Source organism: Eulemur rufifrons, chromosome 8 (assembly GCF_041146395.1).
Source record: "Eulemur rufifrons isolate Redbay chromosome 8, OSU_ERuf_1, whole genome shotgun sequence".
NCBI lineage: Eukaryota > Metazoa > Chordata > Mammalia > Primates > Lemuridae > Eulemur > Eulemur rufifrons.
In genome coordinates this window covers 104,842,008-104,862,234 of record NC_090990.1, presented here as the reverse complement: position 1 = coordinate 104,862,234, position 20,227 = coordinate 104,842,008, and the positions used below count along the sequence as shown (strand labels likewise).

The following is a 20,227-nucleotide window of genomic DNA, read 5'->3' as shown; positions in this document are numbered from 1 at the left end:
GACACAAAGTTGGAGTGAATTAAAAAGTGGGAGAAGGAGCTAGGCATGGTGGCTTGGGCCTGTAGTCTCAGCTGCTAGGGAGGCTGAGGTGGGAAGATTCCTTGAGCCCGGGAGTTCAAGGCCAGCCTGGACAACATAACAAGACCTGCATCTCTAATTAAATAAAAAACAAGTGAAGGCCTAAAAACAACCCAAATATCCATCAACAGGTGAATGGATTAACAATTGTAGTGTAGCCATAAGTGGAATACTACTCAGCAAAAAAATAAATTAAATAAAATAAAATAAGGAGGGGGATTTTTAGGGACATGCACAGATTGGCTGCGCTAACCACAGGAAAAGAGGAAGGCGGCAAAAATGAGGAGGCCAATGAGCATTTAGAACCAAACCCACAACAGCAGGAACTTGAGGTTAGAGACTTTTCTCGGCCAGGAGCACGCACAGAAACTAGGAGCTCGTGTCCAAAGGTAACCATTTCCACATTAACATAGTAAAAATCACACCCATCGGTGCCATGACAGTTCACGATTGTCATGGCAACCCCTGAAAGTTACCCTGTAAGGATGAAATTGAGGAGGACTCTTAGCTCTAAGAACTCACCACCCTTTTTCCAGAGAAATAGTGAATATTCTACCCACCATTTAGCATATCATAAGGTATAGGCATAAAAGCAGACATGTGGTAAGACCCCAGCATCTTCTCCACTCTCAGAGATAGACCCATTTCCCCCCAGGAAACATCCTTTGACTTTCTATTTCTGTGCTAAACAGCCAGCAATAAAAGCTGTTTGTGTGAGTTGCTTGTGTCTGTCATCACTCCGTCCCACCAGCCTGGCTTGTGATTCTTCCAAGCCAGGAGCCAAGGAACCAGGGCAACACCCCTCAAAAAAATCAACCATGACAGGATGAACTACCGATACATGCAACAGTATGAAGGAATTTCGCAATAAGTATGCTGAGTGAAAGAAGCCAGATACAAAGTATACACACAGTATGATTCCATTTATATCAAACTCTAGAAAATGCAAACTATCTATAATGACATAAAGCAAATCAGTGGTTGCCTGATGACAGGGATGGGTGCAAAAGAGGATATTGGTGAAGGGAGCAGGAGAAAACGATTATCAAAGGGGCACTAGGAAACTCTAGTCAAGGGAGTGTAAGGGGCAGTTCAGCCCAGATCTGGGAAAAAACTAACAGGTTTGGGGAGGGTGGACAGACCATTCTGACTAGAACAGAAAACCTGGATAGTGGAGCTGTAGCAGATAGACCTTTAAAGGGAGGAAGAGGCAGATTATGAGAGGCCTTGAGTATCAAGACTTCAAAAAATGTGCTTTGGATTGCAGTTCTACCACTTGCTGAATGATCCTGGACAAGTTACTCCAACTTCTGAGACTCAGTTTCCTTAATCTGTTAAATAAGGATGATAATAATAGAACCTATCTTAAAAGGTGCTGTGGAGATTAAATGAGTCAATACATGTAGGCCACTTAGCAGAGGACCAGGTAAATAGTTAAGTGCTCAGAAAGTAGAAGCAATTACTATTATAACAATTATTATTATTAACCACAATATAAATACATGTTTAAAGATGTTTGAGCAGGAGAAAAAAAATGATCAAAGAGGTACTTTAGGAGGATTGATCTCACCATCACTGATTACTTGCCCTCCAAAGTTAAAATGCCAAACTCCATCACCCCTTTCTCCTTCCTCACTCTGTAACCTCTTTCTAGTGAACATCATGCCCAGGAGGAGCCCAAACCAGCAACTAAGGCTCTCTCATGTTAGTGAAAGGATCCCAGCTGGTGAGCCCTACCATTGTGGGGGCTACACTGAATTGAGCTACAGCCTCTGGGATGGAGAATCAGAGCCCCCCAATCCTACCCTCAAGGCTTTCAGCCACTATTACCTGGGATCTATATCCAGGGTGCATTCTGAAGAAAATAAAACGGATTATATTTCTTTTAATTCTAAAGCATAGATATTCCCCCCAAAAATCCAGGAAGGGGTCCAAGTTTTCAAACTGTGACCTTACTTTCCCAAGCCCTTTAAGCACTAAACTAGGAACTTATTCTCTGAAGAGTTTCTGAGGAAAGGCCACTCTTTCCTCATCTGTACAATGGGAAATAATAATGGTGCCTAATTCCTGAGTTTATTGGGAGGATTAAATGAGTCAATAAGTATAAAGGGCCTAGAACACTGCCTGGCATATAGTAAGTGCTCTGTAGGTGTCAGCTAAACTTTACTATGAACTTGATTTCTTCCATCTTGTAGGTATTGCTTATTTGTGGTCATATATTTTTCAATTGGTAAGCATTAACAGTGGTTTTGTAACAGACTATTTTAGCCCCAGTGCACCTCTGAGGTAGCAGTTTGACTGATGGCTTATAAATACTCATCCTCCAGGTCAGAAGCACCCAGATTTTCCACAGACCCAGCAGTGGTTGTATCTATTAATTTCATTTATTGAGAAAACATATTGGCATAAGAGAATCCAGCAAAGCTTTTAAATTAATTACTAACTATATTAATAACAATAGCATCTATACACAATTTGAAAACACACATGTAGGAGACATAGATTTATTCAGTTTATGATAATGTCTGGAGCTTGTTTGAATTCATGAAACTCCTGCAATCAACTCCAGAAGCCCGTAGCCAAAAGCATAATGGAATAAGTGATCAGATCATCAGTGTCTTACTTTACAAAATCAAGGCCAGGATAGAAAATTCCATATTCTTTAATTCCATAAAATAAAAGTTAAATGCAATTGTCTGGCATCTGAGGTTACGAAGGTGAACCAATCACTCTGTAGTCCTGTTTATCTTGCAGGGCCTCCTGAAAAGCAAATGAGGTGGTGAGTATACATTAAAAGCTCATCTCAGTGGGAAACAGGGAATCAGGATGGGATGGGGGAGCAAGAAAAGAAGAAGGAAAAAGACTCTTTCTAGTGATCAACACGCTGAATTTGATGAAAATCCAAAAGAGGTTAGGCTAAACTGGAAAACATAAAGGGAGAATCTACCATTGCCACCTCCTCTTTGAGGCAAAAAGAATCTTAACACAGCCCCCCTCCAAGCTGTTGCACTAAGATGACTAATGGATTTGGGGAAGGAGCTCCAAAAATATTTCCATTGTCACCGTGTTTTTATACACGTTTAATGGAAATGAACAGCACCCTACCATGAACCAAAGTGATTAAGAAAGAAGTGAGGCCGGGAGCGGTGGCTCACGCCTGTCATCCTAGCACTCTGGGAGGCCAAGGAGGGAAATGAGGGAGGATCGCTTGAGGTCTGGAGTTCCAGACCAGTCTGAGCAAGAGTGAGACCCCTGTCGCTACAAAATAAAATAGAAAAATCAGACGACGGGTTGTGGCTGTAGTCCCAGCTACTCGAGAGGCTGAGGCAGGAGGATTGCTTGAGCCCAGGAGTTTGAGGTTGCAGTGAGCTATGATGACGCCGATGCACTCTAGCCCAGGCGACAAAGTAAGACCCTGTCTCAAAAAAAAAAAAAAAAAAAAAAAAAAAAAAAAAAAAAAAAAAAAAAAAAAATTGGGATAGAAAAATTAGTCCCACAATATAAATTCAATAAGTAGTATACAAGTGTCCACTATGTGCCAGGCACTGATTGGCGCCGAAAATAGGGCAGAAAACCAGACCAGCAAAGTCTGTCAAGAGCTTGAGAAGAAAACACCAGGCGTCCCGGCCCCTCCGGGCAGGTCTGGGCGGGTGCGCTCTGAGTCACCCGAATCTAGGTTGGGACCGCCTCGAGCGGCGTCCTCCCGGGAGCCACCTCCCAGCTGCCTCTTCCCTTTTGTCGGGGCGCCAGCGCTCGCGGGCCACACTTGGCAGCCGCCCGTGCCTAGCGCGCTCCTCTGCTCGGTGCCGCGACCGTCGACATGCTGCGCTGCGGCCTGGTCTGCGAGCGCTGCCGGTGGATCCTGCCCCTGCTCCTGCTCAGCGCCATCGCCTTCGACATCGTCGCGCTGTCTGGCCGCGGCTGGCTGCAGTCGAGCACCCACATGCAGACGTCCTCGCTGTGGTGGAGATGCTTTAAAGAGCGCGGCGGCAGCGGGTCCTACGAGGAAGGCTGCGAGAGCCTCATGGACTACGCGTGGGGAAGAGCAGCCGCCGCCACGCTCTTCTGCGGCTTTATCATCCTGGTGATCTGCTTCATCCTCTCCTTCTTTGCCCTCTGCGGACCCCAGATGCTTGTCTTCCTGAGAGTGATTGGAGGCCTCCTCGCCCTGGCTGCTGTGTTCCAGATCATCTCCCTCGTCATTTACCCCGTGAAGTACACCCAGACCTTCAACCTTCATGCCAACCCTGCTGTCACTTACATCTATAACTGGGCCTACGGCTTCGGGTGGGCGGCCACAGTTATCCTGATCGGTTGTGCCTTCTTCTTTTGCTGCCTCCCCAACTACGAAGACGACCTCCTGGGCAACGCCAAGCCCAGGTACTTCTACACATCCGCCTAAGGTGGGAACGAGAGCGGAAGGAAATCGCTGCAGCCGAGAGGGATTCCAGAAGAAGAAACTGTTTCCCCAGGCTACTTTATACCTACTTTTTTTTTTTTTTTTTTTTTTGCAGTGTTCATACTATTAAACTAGTCAAAAATGCTAAAATAATTTAGGAAAGAATATTTCTTAAGTAGTGTTACAGTTTCATATTCATCTTTTAAGTACGTTTTGTGGTGTTAAGACATTTCTTTTTACTAATTACCTGTACTATGCAAAAATTTCTGCATATCTACCCATAACATCTATCTTGCATTTGTAAGAGAATATGAACATGAAACTTACCGCTTGATAAGGTAAAAATGAGAAGGCTTCCAAGATTTAGTAATCTGATCGTTTTTGTTATTTGCACATAGAATGGACTGGGTCTATCAGGGCTAAGGAGAAAAGGGATATAACTGGTAAAAACTGTCAATGACCAGTGACTAAAGGAACTACAAAAAAATTTTTTAAAGCCTTCAGCTATTTAAAGAAGCAAAATAGCTTCCTAAATGGGTATCGTTTGTGAGAATTTCTAGTTAATAGCCTGAATAATTAAGTTTTTGCTAAGCATCATGTTGACTTGATATGTCATCTAGAAAAGTATTGTTTCACATCCAAACCCTGTTGCAGTAGTAAGGGCTTCATAAGTAGTGAAATGTTAAGATGTAATTTTCTTTTAAAGTTCTTCATAGGGTTAAGGTGTGGAAAAATGCTGTATTAATAAAAACTATACTGCTTTGTGTCTATATGTTCAGAACCAGGCTTGACAGGATTGAAAGATGGACGGGGTCTAATTTCTCATGACTGATAAGATCTGATTAGTTGTGTAGTAAAGCGTTAGGAGAGCCATTCCTATCACTATAGTGTCATTAAAACATCCTAAGAAATGGCTTGATCTTTTTAAATACCAGGTTTAACTGGGCTGTAAATCACATAGACACAGCTTCTGATAGATTGCTACTATAAGCAGAAACCTATATGTAGTTAAAAACCTGGTCTTCCTTGGCAAACAGATTTAAAATGTCTGATGCAAAACATGCAAAAGGAGAATTCAGAGATATGTTTCTCTGAATGGCATATATATATCATATGGATTTATTTTTTACCATTTATACTTACATAATGAAAACCAACTCATTTTATATATCAAATTTTTATTTTGAAAGTTGCAGAATAAGCACTTCAAGTTTTCATTATGAATTTTTCCCAATAAACCAGGTATTCCAATCAAAAAAAAAAAAAAACATAAACAAGAAAGCAAAAGAACCAGTTTCAGACAGTTGCTAGGTGGAAAATAAAAACAGTGAGACAGCCAGCAACTAGAGGCGCGAATTCCTGAGTGGATGACGTGGGAAGGGCCCTGAGAGGTGACTTTTGAGCCCAGATCTAAGTAAAGTGGCAAAAGCCTTGCAGTGACCTGGGACCGGCGCGTTACAAGCAGAGCATTAAATGCAAAAATTATCCACAAACCGCGAAATGATAGGGATTTCAAAGCCACAAAGTGAACGGCGGAAATTGAAATCCACGAATTATGAAGCGGAGAAGAATTTTGAATATTCATGTTGTCCAATCAGAAAAAGGCTGGGACCCGGCTACGCGGGCTCCGCCCAAAGTACACAGAACCGCTGGTATCCGCAGGACGCTCCATCGCAGCGCAAAACTGGTGACCCGACAAACAAACTGCCGCCAAGCTTCAGCCTTACAGAGCTGTCACGCAGTGTTCGTGAGACCCGGGTCTAGTTATGCCCTGGAGTCCTCTGTTAAACTATGGCTGAATTGTCACTTCATTTTTAGAATAAAACATACCAAACAGAAGCCAACAGGACACTAACAGTGTGAGGCGGGAGTTCAGAGGGGCAGTACAACCAACATCCTAATTTAGAACTGATTCCTACGAAAGCTAAGTAGCACAATAAAAAGACTCACTATAGACTCAAAAGCAAATCCAATCCTGTGCCTGAAACCTCGAGTTTCAAATGATTAAAAAGCTACGTGTTAAACTAGAATACCTTACTTCGTGAAAACGAACTAAGGATACACAAGCAGATAAAGCTCTTTTCTGGTGATTAGGTGGGTGGCTCTGAAAAGAGCCTTTGGAGTCAAGAGGCCAGCCACTCGCGCGAGCGAGCGCCGCGTCCCGGCAGGGACTCACTTGGAGCTGGTGTACTTGGTGACCGCCTTGGTGCCCTCGGACACGGCATGCTTGGCCAGCTCGCCGGGCAGCAGCAGGCGCACGGCTGTCTGGATCTCGCGAGATGTGATGGTGGAGCGCTTGTTGTAATGCGCCAAGCGGGACGCTTCGCCGGCGATGCGCTCGAAGATGTCGTTGACGAACGAGTTCATGATGCCCATGGCCTTGGACGAGATGCCGGTGTCCGGGTGAACCTGCTTCAGCACCTTGTACACGTAAATAGAATAGCTCTCCTTGCGGCTGCGCTTGCGCTTTTTCCCATCCTTCTTCTGAGCTTTGGTGACGGCTTTCTTGGAGCCCTTCTTAGGAGCCGGAGCGGATTTTGCCGGTTCAGGCATGGTAACACGAAACACAAACACAGCTTAGCAAAGAAAAGAAGTATGAGAATGGGCGGGCCTGATCCTTTTATAACCACCTTATGCAAATTAGGGCTCCAAAAGTCTTTCATTTCTATTGGTCCTTGTAGGGACCTTGCGTTTTCAGCAGTACCTACGTAACGGCACCAACTCCTGATCTGATTGGCCGTTTCTGAAGCCAAATTAGGACCAATGGAAAACTCGTTTCTGACCCCACCCCTAGAAGAGCTTATAAAGGCTTTCTTCTTGGTTCTTTTTCAATCTTGTTTTGTCGTGAGGTTCTGATCTCTATCTGTTTAACCTCGGTATTAATTATGTCTGGCCGTGGAAAGCAGGGAGGCAAAGCCCGCGCCAAGGCCAAGTCGCGCTCCTCCCGCGCTGGGCTTCAGTTCCCGGTGGGGCGAGTGCACCGCTTGCTCCGCAAAGGCAACTACGCCGAGCGGGTGGGGGCCGGCGCGCCCGTCTATATGGCGGCTGTCCTCGAGTACCTGACCGCAGAAATCCTGGAGCTGGCGGGCAACGCGGCCCGAGACAACAAGAAGACGCGCATCATTCCCCGTCACCTCCAGCTGGCCATCCGCAACGACGAGGAGCTGAACAAGCTGTTGGGCAAAGTCACCATCGCCCAGGGCGGCGTTTTGCCTAACATCCAGGCCGTTCTGTTACCAAAGAAAACTGAAAGTCACAAAGCCAAAAGCAAATAAACCCAGACAAACTAAACCAAAGACCAAAGGCTCTTTTTAGAGCCACCCAAGTTTTCAAAAAAAGAGCTAATGCGCTGTTTTGTGATCAGCCCTTCATTTGACACTTTGGTGGCTCTTAAAAGAGCCTTTGGAGTGAATGGGTATGGTGTCAAGCCTCCTAACTATTACTTGTTTTTGCCAGGCTTGTGACTCTCCGTTTTCTTGGGCAACAGGACAGCCTGGATATTGGGCAAGACGCCGCCCTGGGCAATGGTGACACCCCCAAGTAACTTGTTGAGCTCTTCGTCATTTCTCACGGCCAGTTGCAGATGGCGAGGGATGATACGCGTCTTCTTGTTGTCTCGGGCCGCGTTGCCGGCCAGCTCCAGAATTTCCGCCGTGAGATATTCGATCACAGCCGCCAAGTACACCGGCGCACCGGCCCCCACCCGCTCGGCGTAGTTGCCTTTGCGCAGCAAGCGGTGCACTCGCCCCACCGGGAACTGAAGGCCGGCGCGGGAGGAGCGCGACTTGGCCTTGGCGCGGGCTTTGCCTCCTTGCTTTCCGCGTCCTGACATTACGGCTAAAAATGCAGTTACAGCTTCTTTTTCAAGGAGAAGGATGTGGAAAGGATAACCAATTTGATGTAATTTATAAGAGCTCCGGGGAGGGGTGAGGGAACTGGTTTGATTGTCTAAAAGCGAAGCCAGATCAAACAGCCAATAGCAAAGCAGAAAGCAGACTCTTGGTTTGCATCCTGCACTAAAAGGAAATGACGGGTTTTGTCAGTACCTACCAATCGCTGAGAGCCACATTAAAACCCCTTATCTGCATGCCAGAATTTTTAAAGAGAGAAGGCTTTCAAGTGAAACGGTTTCTTTTTTACTTGTTGGGATTTTATAGGGTGTTTTGTTTTGTTTTGTTTTGTTTTGTTTTGTTTTTTCCTAGCTTAGAGAAGGGAAATCTCGAGTAGGACCCTGAAGGACTGCAGAGGACATCAAGTAGATGGAGAGTTACTCCCACTCAAGGGTATGGGATTCTAAAGCCGATTATCCCCTTGAGCCCTAAATTACTCTCCAAGTCCCGCTCTTTCTGCCTGGTCACAGCCAAACTCCCTTAAAAAATGTATGTACTACTAAGACTGCCTCCTTTTTGCTCAGTTTAGTCGCCGGCTGAAGTGGGGCTTCCCCACCCGCCTGCGCTCCTCGGAATCGGGTTTGACTAAGGCTAGGTTTGTCATTCTCCTTTTGACCTCCAGGAGGCGTCCGATATCACCTTGAAATTTGCTCCCTTGTCTTTCGAAATCTTGTCCTCCGTTTTTCTTCTGACCTCTGCGACTTTCCTTACCTTTCTCGCGCTCCTCTGCTCATCCCTATATCGGCGAGTCCACCTGGACTCTGCTTCCGTATCTCCAATTTTCCACTCTTGCCGAAGAGTCTTACTCACTTCCCTGCTTTAAACTAACATCCAGATCTGTTTCAGAAGCTCATACCCTTATACTTGATTGTTTACTGGATACCGCTATCCATTTGTCCCAACAGGCACCTCAAACGCAACCTCACCCTATCCAGACGCAAACTCATGCAAACAACCCCCACCCTTCCCTCTTTGCCTTCTTTCCCTGAATTGCACCAACAAACTTCCGGGTACCTAAGCCAGAATCTACTCTACTCTTCCCTTCGTCTCAACAGCATATCTAGTCAGTTCCTTCCTTAACGTTTCTTCAGGTTTTCTCTCCATGCTCCCTTTGTTTACCTCATCTTTGGTCCTTTAGATTTCAGCACCAGCCCCTCAACGGTAACTGCCTGCAGGCACTAATCGTTTGCAGGATCCTCCACTGGCTTTCCTTTCCTGAACGCTCTTCTGTTTCTTCCTCCCCAACTTCCCAGCCGGAGTTCGACATTCCCCACACCATTTTCACCCTTTCCTTCCTGTCTCATAAGGACAAGAAGTAGAGTGCTATAGAGAAAAGAATATACTCATTTTCTTTTGATCTCACCTTTTGTTCAACCACATTTATTGGGTGCTTGTTATTATTGGGCAATGGGTATACAGATAATTGAGACTAGTACAAACAGGTCTGTGATGAAATATCTCCAGAAAATGGAGGGAATCTGTTGAGCTTTGAGAGTTAAAGTAGTTGATATCAGTATTGTGTAGAGATTATTCCTGGTAAGAAAACTATTATAGATTTGGGAGACACCCAAGTCCAATTGGAGGTGATGGGAGTGTTTCCTCAATAGTAGGATGTAACAGAAGATAGTTGTAACCCAATTGATTATATCATTTGAGAAGATGAATGTGTTAACAGAAAGGTGTGCTCTGCATAGAGTCCTAACAGGTGGTAATTATTGTAGGAATATGTTATGTTTCTCAAATACGAAGAGCATAAATCTGGTAGACCAAAAGGTTTTGGGCTACTAGAGAAGGGTCCTTGGTTATGAAAGCATTAGCCTTTTCTCACAGCCTAGGTGAAATATTTCTGAAGACTATCCAAGTCTCTTGACTAAGATTTTGTGCTCAATTAACAACTTTCTAGTTATTTTATTTCAAGATAAAAATATGAGACTGAGAAGAGGGGAGCCAGTTATAGAAATATATGTCTATCACTAGAAGTTAATGAATTTGCATTCTGTACTATTCATAAATTTGTGTATTTTATTAGCATGGGGCCCTCCCCAAAAAGCCAATCAATTCTGGGTGTTCTGATAAATGTCAACTTTTCAGACTTACAGGACTGAGAACAAAATCCAGATAATAGGGACCCCACCATAATTCTGGCACCCTGAGAGGCCCTGCTTGAGGTACCAGCTGACCTTCCTTTCTTTTTGACCTCTGATCTCTTTTTTACTTCTATCACAGTGCCTTGTGCTATGAGGAAGGGTAAAGGAAAATTATGTTGAGCCCTTACTATGTGGTCAACCCTATGCTAATGGCTACCTACAAAGTAGATATAATTGTGTGTTTCACAGATAAACTGAGGCTCAGAAGGATTCAAGCACTTGCCTAAGGTCACAGAACCACTTAAGACATGATTACAACCGAGGTCTGCCTGACTCAAGGAACATGTTCTTCACCTTATTCATATACTTTCACTAACTAGATGTTGCATTTAATGAAGTCATTTAACTTATCCAGCCTTGCTTTCTTCTGAAAAAGAGAGAGAGAGAAAGAAAGAAACATTGATTTAATACTTTAGATTCCATACAAAACCTTATTAGATGAGGCCTTCACTACTCCCACACAAACAGCGTTGGTGTGCCCGTATCTGTTTGTTCACATCCTGATGATAGCACTCAACATTCTGTACTGGGCTTTAATGTTGTTCTCACCTCCTTTCTATAACCATCTCATGAGAGAGACCATATCTTCCATATGTCTTCCAGGCACAGTGGCTCACGTCTGTAATCCCAACACTTTGGAAGACCAAGGGAGAGGATTGCTAGAGGCCAGGAATTCAACACCAGCCTGAGCAACATAGTGAAACCCCATCTCTACAAAAAATAGAAAAATTAGCCAGGTATTCTGGCACAAGCCGGTAGTCCCAGCTACTTGGGAGGCTGAGGCAGGAGGATCATTTGAGCCGAGGAGTTTGAGACTGCAGTGAGCTATAAAGGCACCACTGCACTCTAGTCTGGGTAACAGAGCCAGACCCTGTCTCAAAAAAAAAAAAAAAGAGAGGGAGAGAGAGTTCATGATTCCTTCTTCCTAGCTCTTTTTTTTTTTTTTTTTTTTTTTTTTTTTTGAGACAGAGTCTCACTTTGTTGCCCAGGCTAGAGTGAGTGCCGTGGCGTCAGCTTAGCTCACAGCAACCTCAAACTCCTGGGCTTAAGCGATCCTACTGCCTCAGCCTCCCGAGTAGCTGGGACTACAGGCCTGCGCCACCATGCCCGGCTAATTTTTTCTATATAGATTTTTAGGTGTCCATATAATGTCTTTCTATTTTTAGTAGAGACGGGGTCTCGCTCAGGCTGGTCTCGAACTCCTGACCTTGAGCAATCCACCCGCCTCGGCCTCCCAGAGTGCTAGGATTACAGGCGTGAGCCACCGCGCCCGGCCTCCTAGCTCTTAATAGTTAAATGTTTCTGGCATGAATAAGTAAAACAATACTCTTAGAGAATTAGCATTTTCTTTTGTAAAATAGTTATCATTATTCACCAGTTACTCTAAGTGTCACAGAAATAGTAGACTATGGTAGACAGAATGATGGAAGATATAATAGAAGCTCATCAATTAAATAAAAATAACAAAGCCTACCATAATGGAGTTGTTAGAATAAGTGAGAATAAATGTAAAGATCCTAACACAGGCCCAGGAAACTGAGAGGCCCCAAAGTGGTATTAGGAGGTTGGGAAGGCTACTTTTATGTGTCAATTTGACTGAGCCCAGATATCTAGTAAAACATTATTTCTGAATGTGTCTGTGAGGGTGTTTCCAATCACCCTCATCAATTCAGGTAGACATTATCCAATCCATTAAGGGGTTCAACAAAGAACAAAATGGTGGGGGACAGGCAAGTTTGCTCTCTGCTTGACGGGGGCATCCATCTTCTGTCCTTGGACATTGCTGCTCCTGGTCCTGGGGCCATCAGACTCAGACCAGGTCTCATGCCATCAGCCCCTAGTTCTTGGATCTTTGGATTCACACTGGGACTTACACCATTGGCTCCCCTGGTTCTCCAACCTGATTTGGACTGAAATTTCACCACCAGCTTTCCTGGTTCTACAGCATGCAGATAGCAGATTGTGGAACTCCTCAGCCTCCATGATTAAGTGAGACAATCCCTCATAATAAATCTCTTTATATATATATATATATCTCAAATTGGTTTTGTTTCTCTGGAGGACCCTTATTAATACAGACGCAGAATAGCTTAACGATTAAGAGCCCAAATTCTGCAGCCTGACTCTCTGGGTTTGTTTACCAGATCTGTGACCACTGGCTAGTTACCTAATCTTGAAGGGTCTCTGCTTCCTCATTGGTAAAGCAAGAGTAATAATAGTAGCTACTCTGTGGGGCTGTTGTAGGAATTAAAAGAGTGCATTAATGTAAAACATTTAGAATAGTACCAGGTATCAACAAAGCAGGACCATCCCAAAATTTCTTTGAATAAATTTGCCATTTTAAAAAGAAACATTGGGTGTATCCTATGATCCAGCAATTCCACTCCTGCATATATTCCAGATAGAAATGAATGTTTATGTACAATAAAAAGCATGTACAAGAATATATTAATATACTGCTATGCTATACAACAATGAAAATCAACAAATTACTGCCACACATGGGTGAATTTAATAGACATAATGTTGAGCAAAAGACAACAAACAAAAATGAATTCATGCTGTTTATATGAAGTTCAAAAACTCTGAGAGGTGAGGCGGGAGGATCACTTGAGGTCAGGAGTTTGAGACCAGCCTGAACAAGAGTGAGACCCTGTATCTACTAAAAATAGAAAAATTAGCCGGGTATGGTGGCACACATCTGTAGTCCCAGCTACTCTGGAGGCTGAGGCAGGAGGATCGCTTGAGTTCAGGAGTTTGAGGTTGCAGTGAGTTATGATGATGCTGGAGCCCAGGAGTTTGAGGTTGCTGTGAGCTAGGCTGATGCCACGGCACTCTAGCCTGGGCAACAGAGGGAGACTCTGTCTCAAGAAAAAAAAAAAGAAAAAGAAATAGGAAATTACATAGACTCAAAGTATCTCCCACAAATACAGACAGAAAAAGAATAACTTTATAGTGGAGAAACCTGACAGATACCACCTTAATCAAATGATCAGAATTATCATTAGTAATAGGAAAAATCAAGATCACGTGCATCCTGGTAAGGTGCACTGAAGACTCAACACTTCTGCAGTATTCCTGCTAAAAATGCATTATGCTAAATCTTAATCATAGAGAAACATTAAATAAACCCAAATTGAAGGACATTCTACAAAATAAAGGATCTGTATTCTTCAAAAAATGACAAAGTCATAAAACACAAAGAAAGATTAAGGAACTATTTCAGATTAATGGAGACCAAACAGACATAACAACTGAATGCAATATGTGATCCTATAATGGACTACAGACCAGAAATATTCTTTTCATTTTATATTTAGCACATTAGTGGAACACTTGGCAAATTCTGAATAAGGTCTATAGATTAGATAATACTACTGTATCTTTGTGAATTTTCACAGTTTGACAATTCTGGTTATGTGAGAAAATGTCTTTTTTTTTTTTAAAGTAAATATACATTAGTCAGGGTTTTCCAGAAAAACAGAACCAATAGAAGATAGATATTATTATAAAGATTTGGCTCATTGATTATGGAGGGTAACAGGTCCCAAGATCCCCAAGATTTTCAGGGTGAGTTGACAAGCTGGAGCAGACAGTGTACAAAGGCCCGAAAACCAGTTCAAACGCCAGGCTCAAGACCCAGGAAGAACTGATGTTTCAGTTTGAATCTGAAGGTAGGAAAAAGCCAATGTTCCTGTCCCAGAGCAGTCAGGCAAAAGAGGAAGGCTCTTTTACTTGGGAGAGGGTCAGCCTTTTTGTTCTTTTGTTTTTTTGAGACAGGGTCTCTCTCTGTTGCCCAGGCTAGAGTGCAGTGGTGTGATCACAGCTCACTGCAACCTCAAACTCCTGGGTTCAAGGGATCCTCCTGCCTCAGCTTCCTGACAACTATAACTACACCCAGCTAAATTTTTCCATTTTTGGCAGAGACAAGGTCTTGCTCTTCAGGCTGGTCTCAAACTCCTGAACTCAAGCGACCCTCCCGCCTCAGCCTCCCAGAGTGCTAGGATTTCAGGCGTGAGCTACTACGCCAAGCCCAGCCTTTTTGTTCTATTCAGGCTTTCAAATGGCTGGATGAGGCCCACCCACATTAGGAGGGCGATTTGCTTTACTCAGTCTGCCAAATGTTAATCTCATTTGGTACACCCTCACAGAAGGACCCGTAATAATGCTTGACCAAATATCTGGGCACCAATAGTCCAGAAACACATTAATTGCCCCAAATCGACAAATTAAAATTAACTATTACAGGGCTAGTACAGTAGCTCACGCCTGTAATCCCAGCAGTTTGGGAGGTCAAGGTGGGAAGATTACTTGAGTCCAGGAGTTTAAGACCAGCCCGGGCAACTTATGAGACCCTGTCTCTACAAAAAAAATAAAAATTAGCTGGGTGTGGTGGCATGAGCCTATAGTCCCAGCTACTTGGGAGGCTGAGGTAGTAGGTAGGATCCCTTAAGCCCAGGGGTTGGAGGTTGCAGTGAGCTATCAACATGCCACTGCACTCCAGCCTGGGAGTCTCCATATTAGAGATGAGCAAGACCTCATCTCCAATAAATAAATAAATACAAAATTAACCATCACATGTAGTTAATGTAAAAGAGCTTTATCTCTGAAACTCTCAAACAGTTGAGGAAAAAAAATTACATATGTGTAGACAAATACATTAAAATAAAGCAAACAGTAAAATGTTAATATTTGGGTAATCAGGATAAAGGATATATAGGAATTATTTGTACTATTTTTGCAACTTCAGATGCACAAACCTCATAATTATCCTTGACTCTTCCTCTCCCATAACTGAGCCATTACCATATCCTGTAGGTTTTACTGTCCTAATATATACCTTGTAGCCACAATTTCTCTCCATTACCACCACTGCCACTTTGGGGCAAGTCATCATCATCTCTCACTTAGACTGCTACAATAACCTCTCAGCTGGTCTCCCTGCTTCCAGTCTTTGCTCCTCTACAATCATTCTCCACCCTGCAGCCAGTGATCTTTGCAAAAATACAAATTTAAAGTCAGCTAAATGCAATGCACTATCCTTGATTGCATTTCCAAAAATTAAATATTATAAAGGGCACTATCTTAGTCTGTCTGTGGTGCTATAACAAAATACACAGCCTGGCTGGACGCGGTGGTGCGCGCCTGTAGTCCCAGCTACTCGGGAGGCTGAGGCAGGAGGATCGCTTGAGTCCAGGAGTTCTGGGCTGTAGTGCGCTATGCCGATCGGGTGTCCGCACTAAGTTGGGCATCAATATGGTGACCTCCCGGGATCGGGGGACCACCAGGTTGCCTAAGGAGGGGTGAACCGGCCCAGGTCGGAAACGGAGCAGGTCAAAACTCCCATGCTGCTGAAAATACACAGACTGGGTTATTTATAAAAAACAAATTTATTTTCTCACAGTTCTGGAGGCTGGGAAATTCCAGATAAAGGCTCTGGCATGTTAGGTGTCTGGCAAAGGCAAGTTTCTCATAGATAGTGTCATCCAGGTGTCCTTACATGGCAGAAGGGACAAAAGGGGCAAACTTGCCCCCTCAAGCCCTTTCATAAGGCACTAATCCATTCTTGAGGGTAGAGCCCTCATAGCCTTATCACCTCCTAAAAGCCCCACCTCTTGGCCGGGCGCGGTGGCTCACGCCTGTAATCCTAGCACTCTGGGAGGCCGAGGTGGGCGGATCGTTTGAGCTCAGGAGTTCAAGACCAACCTGAGCAAGAGCGAGACCCCACCTCTACTAAAAATAGAAAGAAATTATATGGACAGCTAAAAATATATATAGAAAAAATTAGCCGGGCATGGTGGCGCATGCCTGTAGTCCCAGCTACTCGGGAGGCTGAGACAGGAGGATCGCTTGAGCTCAGGAGTTTGAGGTTGCTGTGAGCTAGGCTGACGCCACGGCACTCACTCTAGCCTGGGCAACAGAGTGAGACTCTGTCTCAAAAAAAAAAAAAAAAAAAAAAAAAAAAGCCCCACCTCTTAATACCAACACAAGGGGGATTAAATTTCAACATGAATTTTAGAAGGAACACATTCAAACCATAGCAGACATGAATGAGACAATCGGGGAAATTTGAAAGTCAACTGTATATTACATAATAGTATTGGATGAATGTTAAATGTCTTGAGTGAGGTAATGGTTTTGTGGTTATGTATGAAAATATCCTTGTTCTTGGGAGATATATGTTGAAAATATATAGCAGTGAAGTGTAAAGAATTTTGTACCTAACTCGTGATTCAGCAAAAATAATTATTTTATCATTGCTATTATGCACACTCATATTCAGAGAGATACAAAGCAAGTCTGGCAAAATGTTATCAGTGAATGTAAGTGAAGGGTAGGTAAATGGGTTACTCATTGTACTAATCTTGAAACTTTTCTGAAAGTTTAAATTTTTTTTAAAAGGCTAGGGAACATATTATATGTCATTATATGTTAAATCTCTTGAGTGTGATTAAGGGTATTGTGGTTATGTAGGAGAATATCCTTATTCTTAGGAGATACACATTGGAGTACTTAGGAGTGAAATGTGCTATCTGCAACTTATTTTCAAATGGTTCATAAAAAAATATATATTTTTAAGTACATATACAGTACTTAAATATCTAAGCATATATGTATAAGTATATAAGATATGTATAAATGTAAAACGTGGTGAATCTAGTGAAAGGTAGGTGGTGTTGCTTTGCACTATTCAACTTTTCTGTGGGTTTGAAATTTTTCAAAATGAGAAGCTGGGGAAAATACTTAGAAGATATATAAATATGTAAAATATTGAGGATATAAAATAAAATATGAATAAAGTTAAAATTATGTATCATCTTAGAAAAATCTCATTCTGTTATATTCCTGCTTAAAACCTTCACTAGCCTCCCTCTGCTCCTAGGATAAAGACAAGATCACCTAACAAGGGCTACAGGGCCTAGGGTGGTCTGGCCCTTAACTCCTGACTCATTACCATCATCTCTGCCCCCTGGGCACGGACCTTACTTAACCCTAACTACCCCACTAGGAATGACTCCCTCAGAGTTCTCTCTCCTCCTGGCTTTTGCATGTGCAGCTACCACAGCCATAGCCTACGAGGGACTGAGAAACGGGTTTTCATGCTGTCCCTTCTGGACTGTTCGCCGAAATTTCCTCTCGGAAATTTTCTCTACCCCACCCCCACACCCAAAGCCCAGATGACATGGCTCCTTAGCATTGCATGCTTAGTCTCACCACAGTACTTAGCACACGGTATTGCTATTGTCCGCTCACTTGTCCATCTTCTCCAGCGTTCTGTAAACTCCTTGAGGACAGGGCCTGTCTTTGCCCTCCAGCCTCTAGCACTGGCCTGGCGCACAATAATTATGTATTCAGTAAATGGAACAGATTTCTCTTTTCTTGTGTGTAAAATAAAGGAGTTGGGCTAGATGATCTACAGGATCTATTGGCAATAAATAGGCCGAATAATCCCAACCCCAGCTGCACAGGAAATCCCTTTTTCTTCGCGGACTCTGGTTCAGGTCTTCGGCGACCTCGCGAGCCGGGAAACTCCGAGACTACAGTTCCCATGAGCCCCCGGGCCCCGCGCGGCGCCTACCAGCCCTGTAAGGCGCAGAAGGACTCCATTTCCCAGCGCGCTTCAGGACGCCAGCCCTGCATTTTTCCCGGAACGTCAGGAGTCCTGATCCAGAGCTGGAATTGCAGTAGACGAGGCTAAGCGGCAGGTAGAAAGGGTCAACAGGGGCGTCGGGTCAACCAAAAGCACAAAATTGCACACACCCTAATTTTGCAGCCTCCAGCCCATTCCTTGCAAATCCCTTTAGGAAGGAACGCGCCTCCGGTGCGGGCCTCTCTAATCGCCCTTGTCCCTTCACTACCCGCAGCTAGGGGCCATATTCCACCACGTCACACAGAGAAAAGGGGCGGTGTCTCTGGTCTCCCTGTGTGGTGTCGCGGCGGGCTTCCTATCGGGCCGGGTGTAGATGTCGCGGGGTGCGGGGAGTTGGGGACTGTTGCGGGGGCCGCGGGGCCAGTGATAACACTCGGCCCTCACCAAGCGGAAGGCCCTGACTCTCACTCCGTGCGTCCGTTTCTCTGCGGTAGCGGATGCTGAGTGGGCGGCTGGTCCCGCGCCTGGTCTCCATGACTGGCCGCGTCTGTTTGTCCCGGTCCAGCGCGGGATCCGGAACCATCGGTCCGGTGGAGGCCGCTATTCGTGCCAAGTTGGAGCAGGCCCTGAGCCCCGAGGTGCTGGAGCTTCGCAACGAGAGTGGCGGCCATGCGGTCCCACCGGGCAGCGAGACGCATTTCCGAGTGGCGGTGGTGAGCTCTCGTTTCGAGGGACTGAGCCCCTTGCAACGGCACAGGCTGGTACACGCGGCCCTGTCCGAGGAGCTGGCCGGGCCGGTCCATGCGCTGGCCATCCAGGCGCGGACCCCTGCCCAGTGGAGGGAGAGCCCTCAGCTGGACACAAGCCCTCCCTGCCTGGGTGGGAACAAGAAAACTCGAGGAGCCCCCTGAACCCGAGAAGGGGGAAGACCAGGATCGACTGGGCTGGGTGAGACTGAACTACTGAGGCCTTCCCCTCAATAATCTGGGATTTGTAAGGGTCGAGGATCCCGGGCCCCATTCTTTTGGGGTCTCTACATATTCTCCAGAATAGCAACTCGTTTCAGGTCAAAGATAAACCAAGGAAAGAGTAGAGTCACTTAACTACTGTTCTTGCCCAGTTGTTCCATGTTATTAATAAATTGTGACTAAGGAACTGCATCAGACCTGATGAATTGGAAATAATTCTGTACGTTAAAAGAGAAATTACAATATGAATTGCATTGGTGTGTTCTTAATGGACTGTTGAATCAGTACTACAGGTGTTCTTGGGAGAAAGATATCTGTAGACTAGGGCAGTCAGCTTCATGGGGGAAGTGACCTATTTGGACCTTTAAAGGAAAGCACAAAATTAACCAGAAAAGAGAGGTTAGGACTACTAAAGTAGTGATAAGAGGAGAAGAACCTAGAAAATGATTACAGAAAATGGAGAAATCTTTATGTAGCCCTTTTTCTTATGAGCCTTCCAAAGGTCCTATTTTTGAAGGGAGCTCAAGTAATATCTGCAGAAGCAACTTTCCAGTAATCTCAATGTGGAAATTATTAGAGAAAGGCCTTGGTTAATATATATCTTGACCATTTCTGGCTAAAGAGTTTAGAATGCATAAGAAGAATAAAGGTAGAACCCTGACTTAAAGGTCAGTTGTGGGAATGGAAAGGAAGGAGTTGATTTGAGAGCTACCATTAAAAAAAAAGAAAATGACTTGATTAGAAAAGAAATGGATGGAGTGAGAGGGAAGTCAAGGGTACTTCCCAGGGGCATGGGGTCAACCAAAAGCACAAAGTTGCACACATGCTACTTTTGCAGCCTCCAGCCCATTCCTTGCAAATCCCCTTAGGAACAAATGCAGGGCTCTGGTGCAGGCCTCTCAAATCGCCCCTTGTGCCTCCACCACCAGCAGCTAGAGGCCAAATTCTCCCATGTCACACACAGAAAAGGGGCAGTGTCTCTGGTTTTCAGATTTCTTCTTGGGTAAGAATTCCCAAGGGAACATGTTTAAAATGTACGTTCAAGGTCCCCACACTTCCAAAAAAAAAAAAAAAAAAAAGGAATCTAATTACACAAGAATGGAGTCTGGAATCTATAAAAGGCACACCAGAAGATTTGGAGCAAAGTTGGTTCT

General features: G+C 44.4%; 5 protein-coding genes across 5 annotated transcripts; 3 read left to right on the top strand and 2 right to left on the bottom strand.

Moving 5' to 3' along the window:
* The first annotated feature begins 3,864 nt into the window (after positions 1–3,864).
* Positions 3,865–4,622, top strand: LOC138390047 (p53 apoptosis effector related to PMP-22). Its single transcript, XM_069478866.1, has one exon. It carries the CDS (start codon positions 3,899–3,901, stop codon positions 4,478–4,480), a length of 582 nt encoding a protein of 193 aa, XP_069334967.1. The 5' UTR covers positions 3,865–3,898; the 3' UTR covers positions 4,481–4,622.
* A 1,967-nt stretch (positions 4,623–6,589) lies between these two features.
* H2BC21 (H2B clustered histone 21) lies at positions 6,590–7,043 on the bottom strand. Its single transcript, XM_069478865.1, has one exon. It carries the CDS (start codon positions 7,028–7,030, stop codon positions 6,650–6,652), a length of 381 nt encoding a protein of 126 aa, XP_069334966.1. The 5' UTR covers positions 7,031–7,043; the 3' UTR covers positions 6,590–6,649.
* Positions 7,044–7,307: 264 nt separating this feature from the next.
* LOC138390045 (histone H2A type 2-C) lies at positions 7,308–7,801 on the top strand. Its single transcript, XM_069478864.1, has one exon. The coding sequence runs from the start codon at positions 7,363–7,365 to the stop codon at positions 7,750–7,752; it is 390 nt and encodes a 129-aa protein (XP_069334965.1). The 5' UTR covers positions 7,308–7,362; the 3' UTR covers positions 7,753–7,801.
* Positions 7,802–7,858: 57 nt separating this feature from the next.
* Positions 7,859–8,358, bottom strand: LOC138390044 (histone H2A type 2-B). The gene has a single exon (XM_069478863.1). The coding sequence runs from the start codon at positions 8,307–8,309 to the stop codon at positions 7,917–7,919; it is 393 nt and encodes a 130-aa protein (XP_069334964.1). The 5' UTR covers positions 8,310–8,358; the 3' UTR covers positions 7,859–7,916.
* Positions 8,359–18,110: 9,752 nt separating this feature from the next.
* BOLA1 (bolA family member 1) lies at positions 18,111–19,295 on the top strand. The gene is made up of 2 exons (XM_069478861.1): positions 18,111–18,220; positions 18,600–19,295. The coding sequence occupies exon 2, from the start codon at positions 18,603–18,605 to the stop codon at positions 19,014–19,016; it is 414 nt and encodes a 137-aa protein (XP_069334962.1). The 5' UTR covers positions 18,111–18,220; positions 18,600–18,602; the 3' UTR covers positions 19,017–19,295.
* Positions 19,296–20,227: the final 932 nt, after the last annotated feature.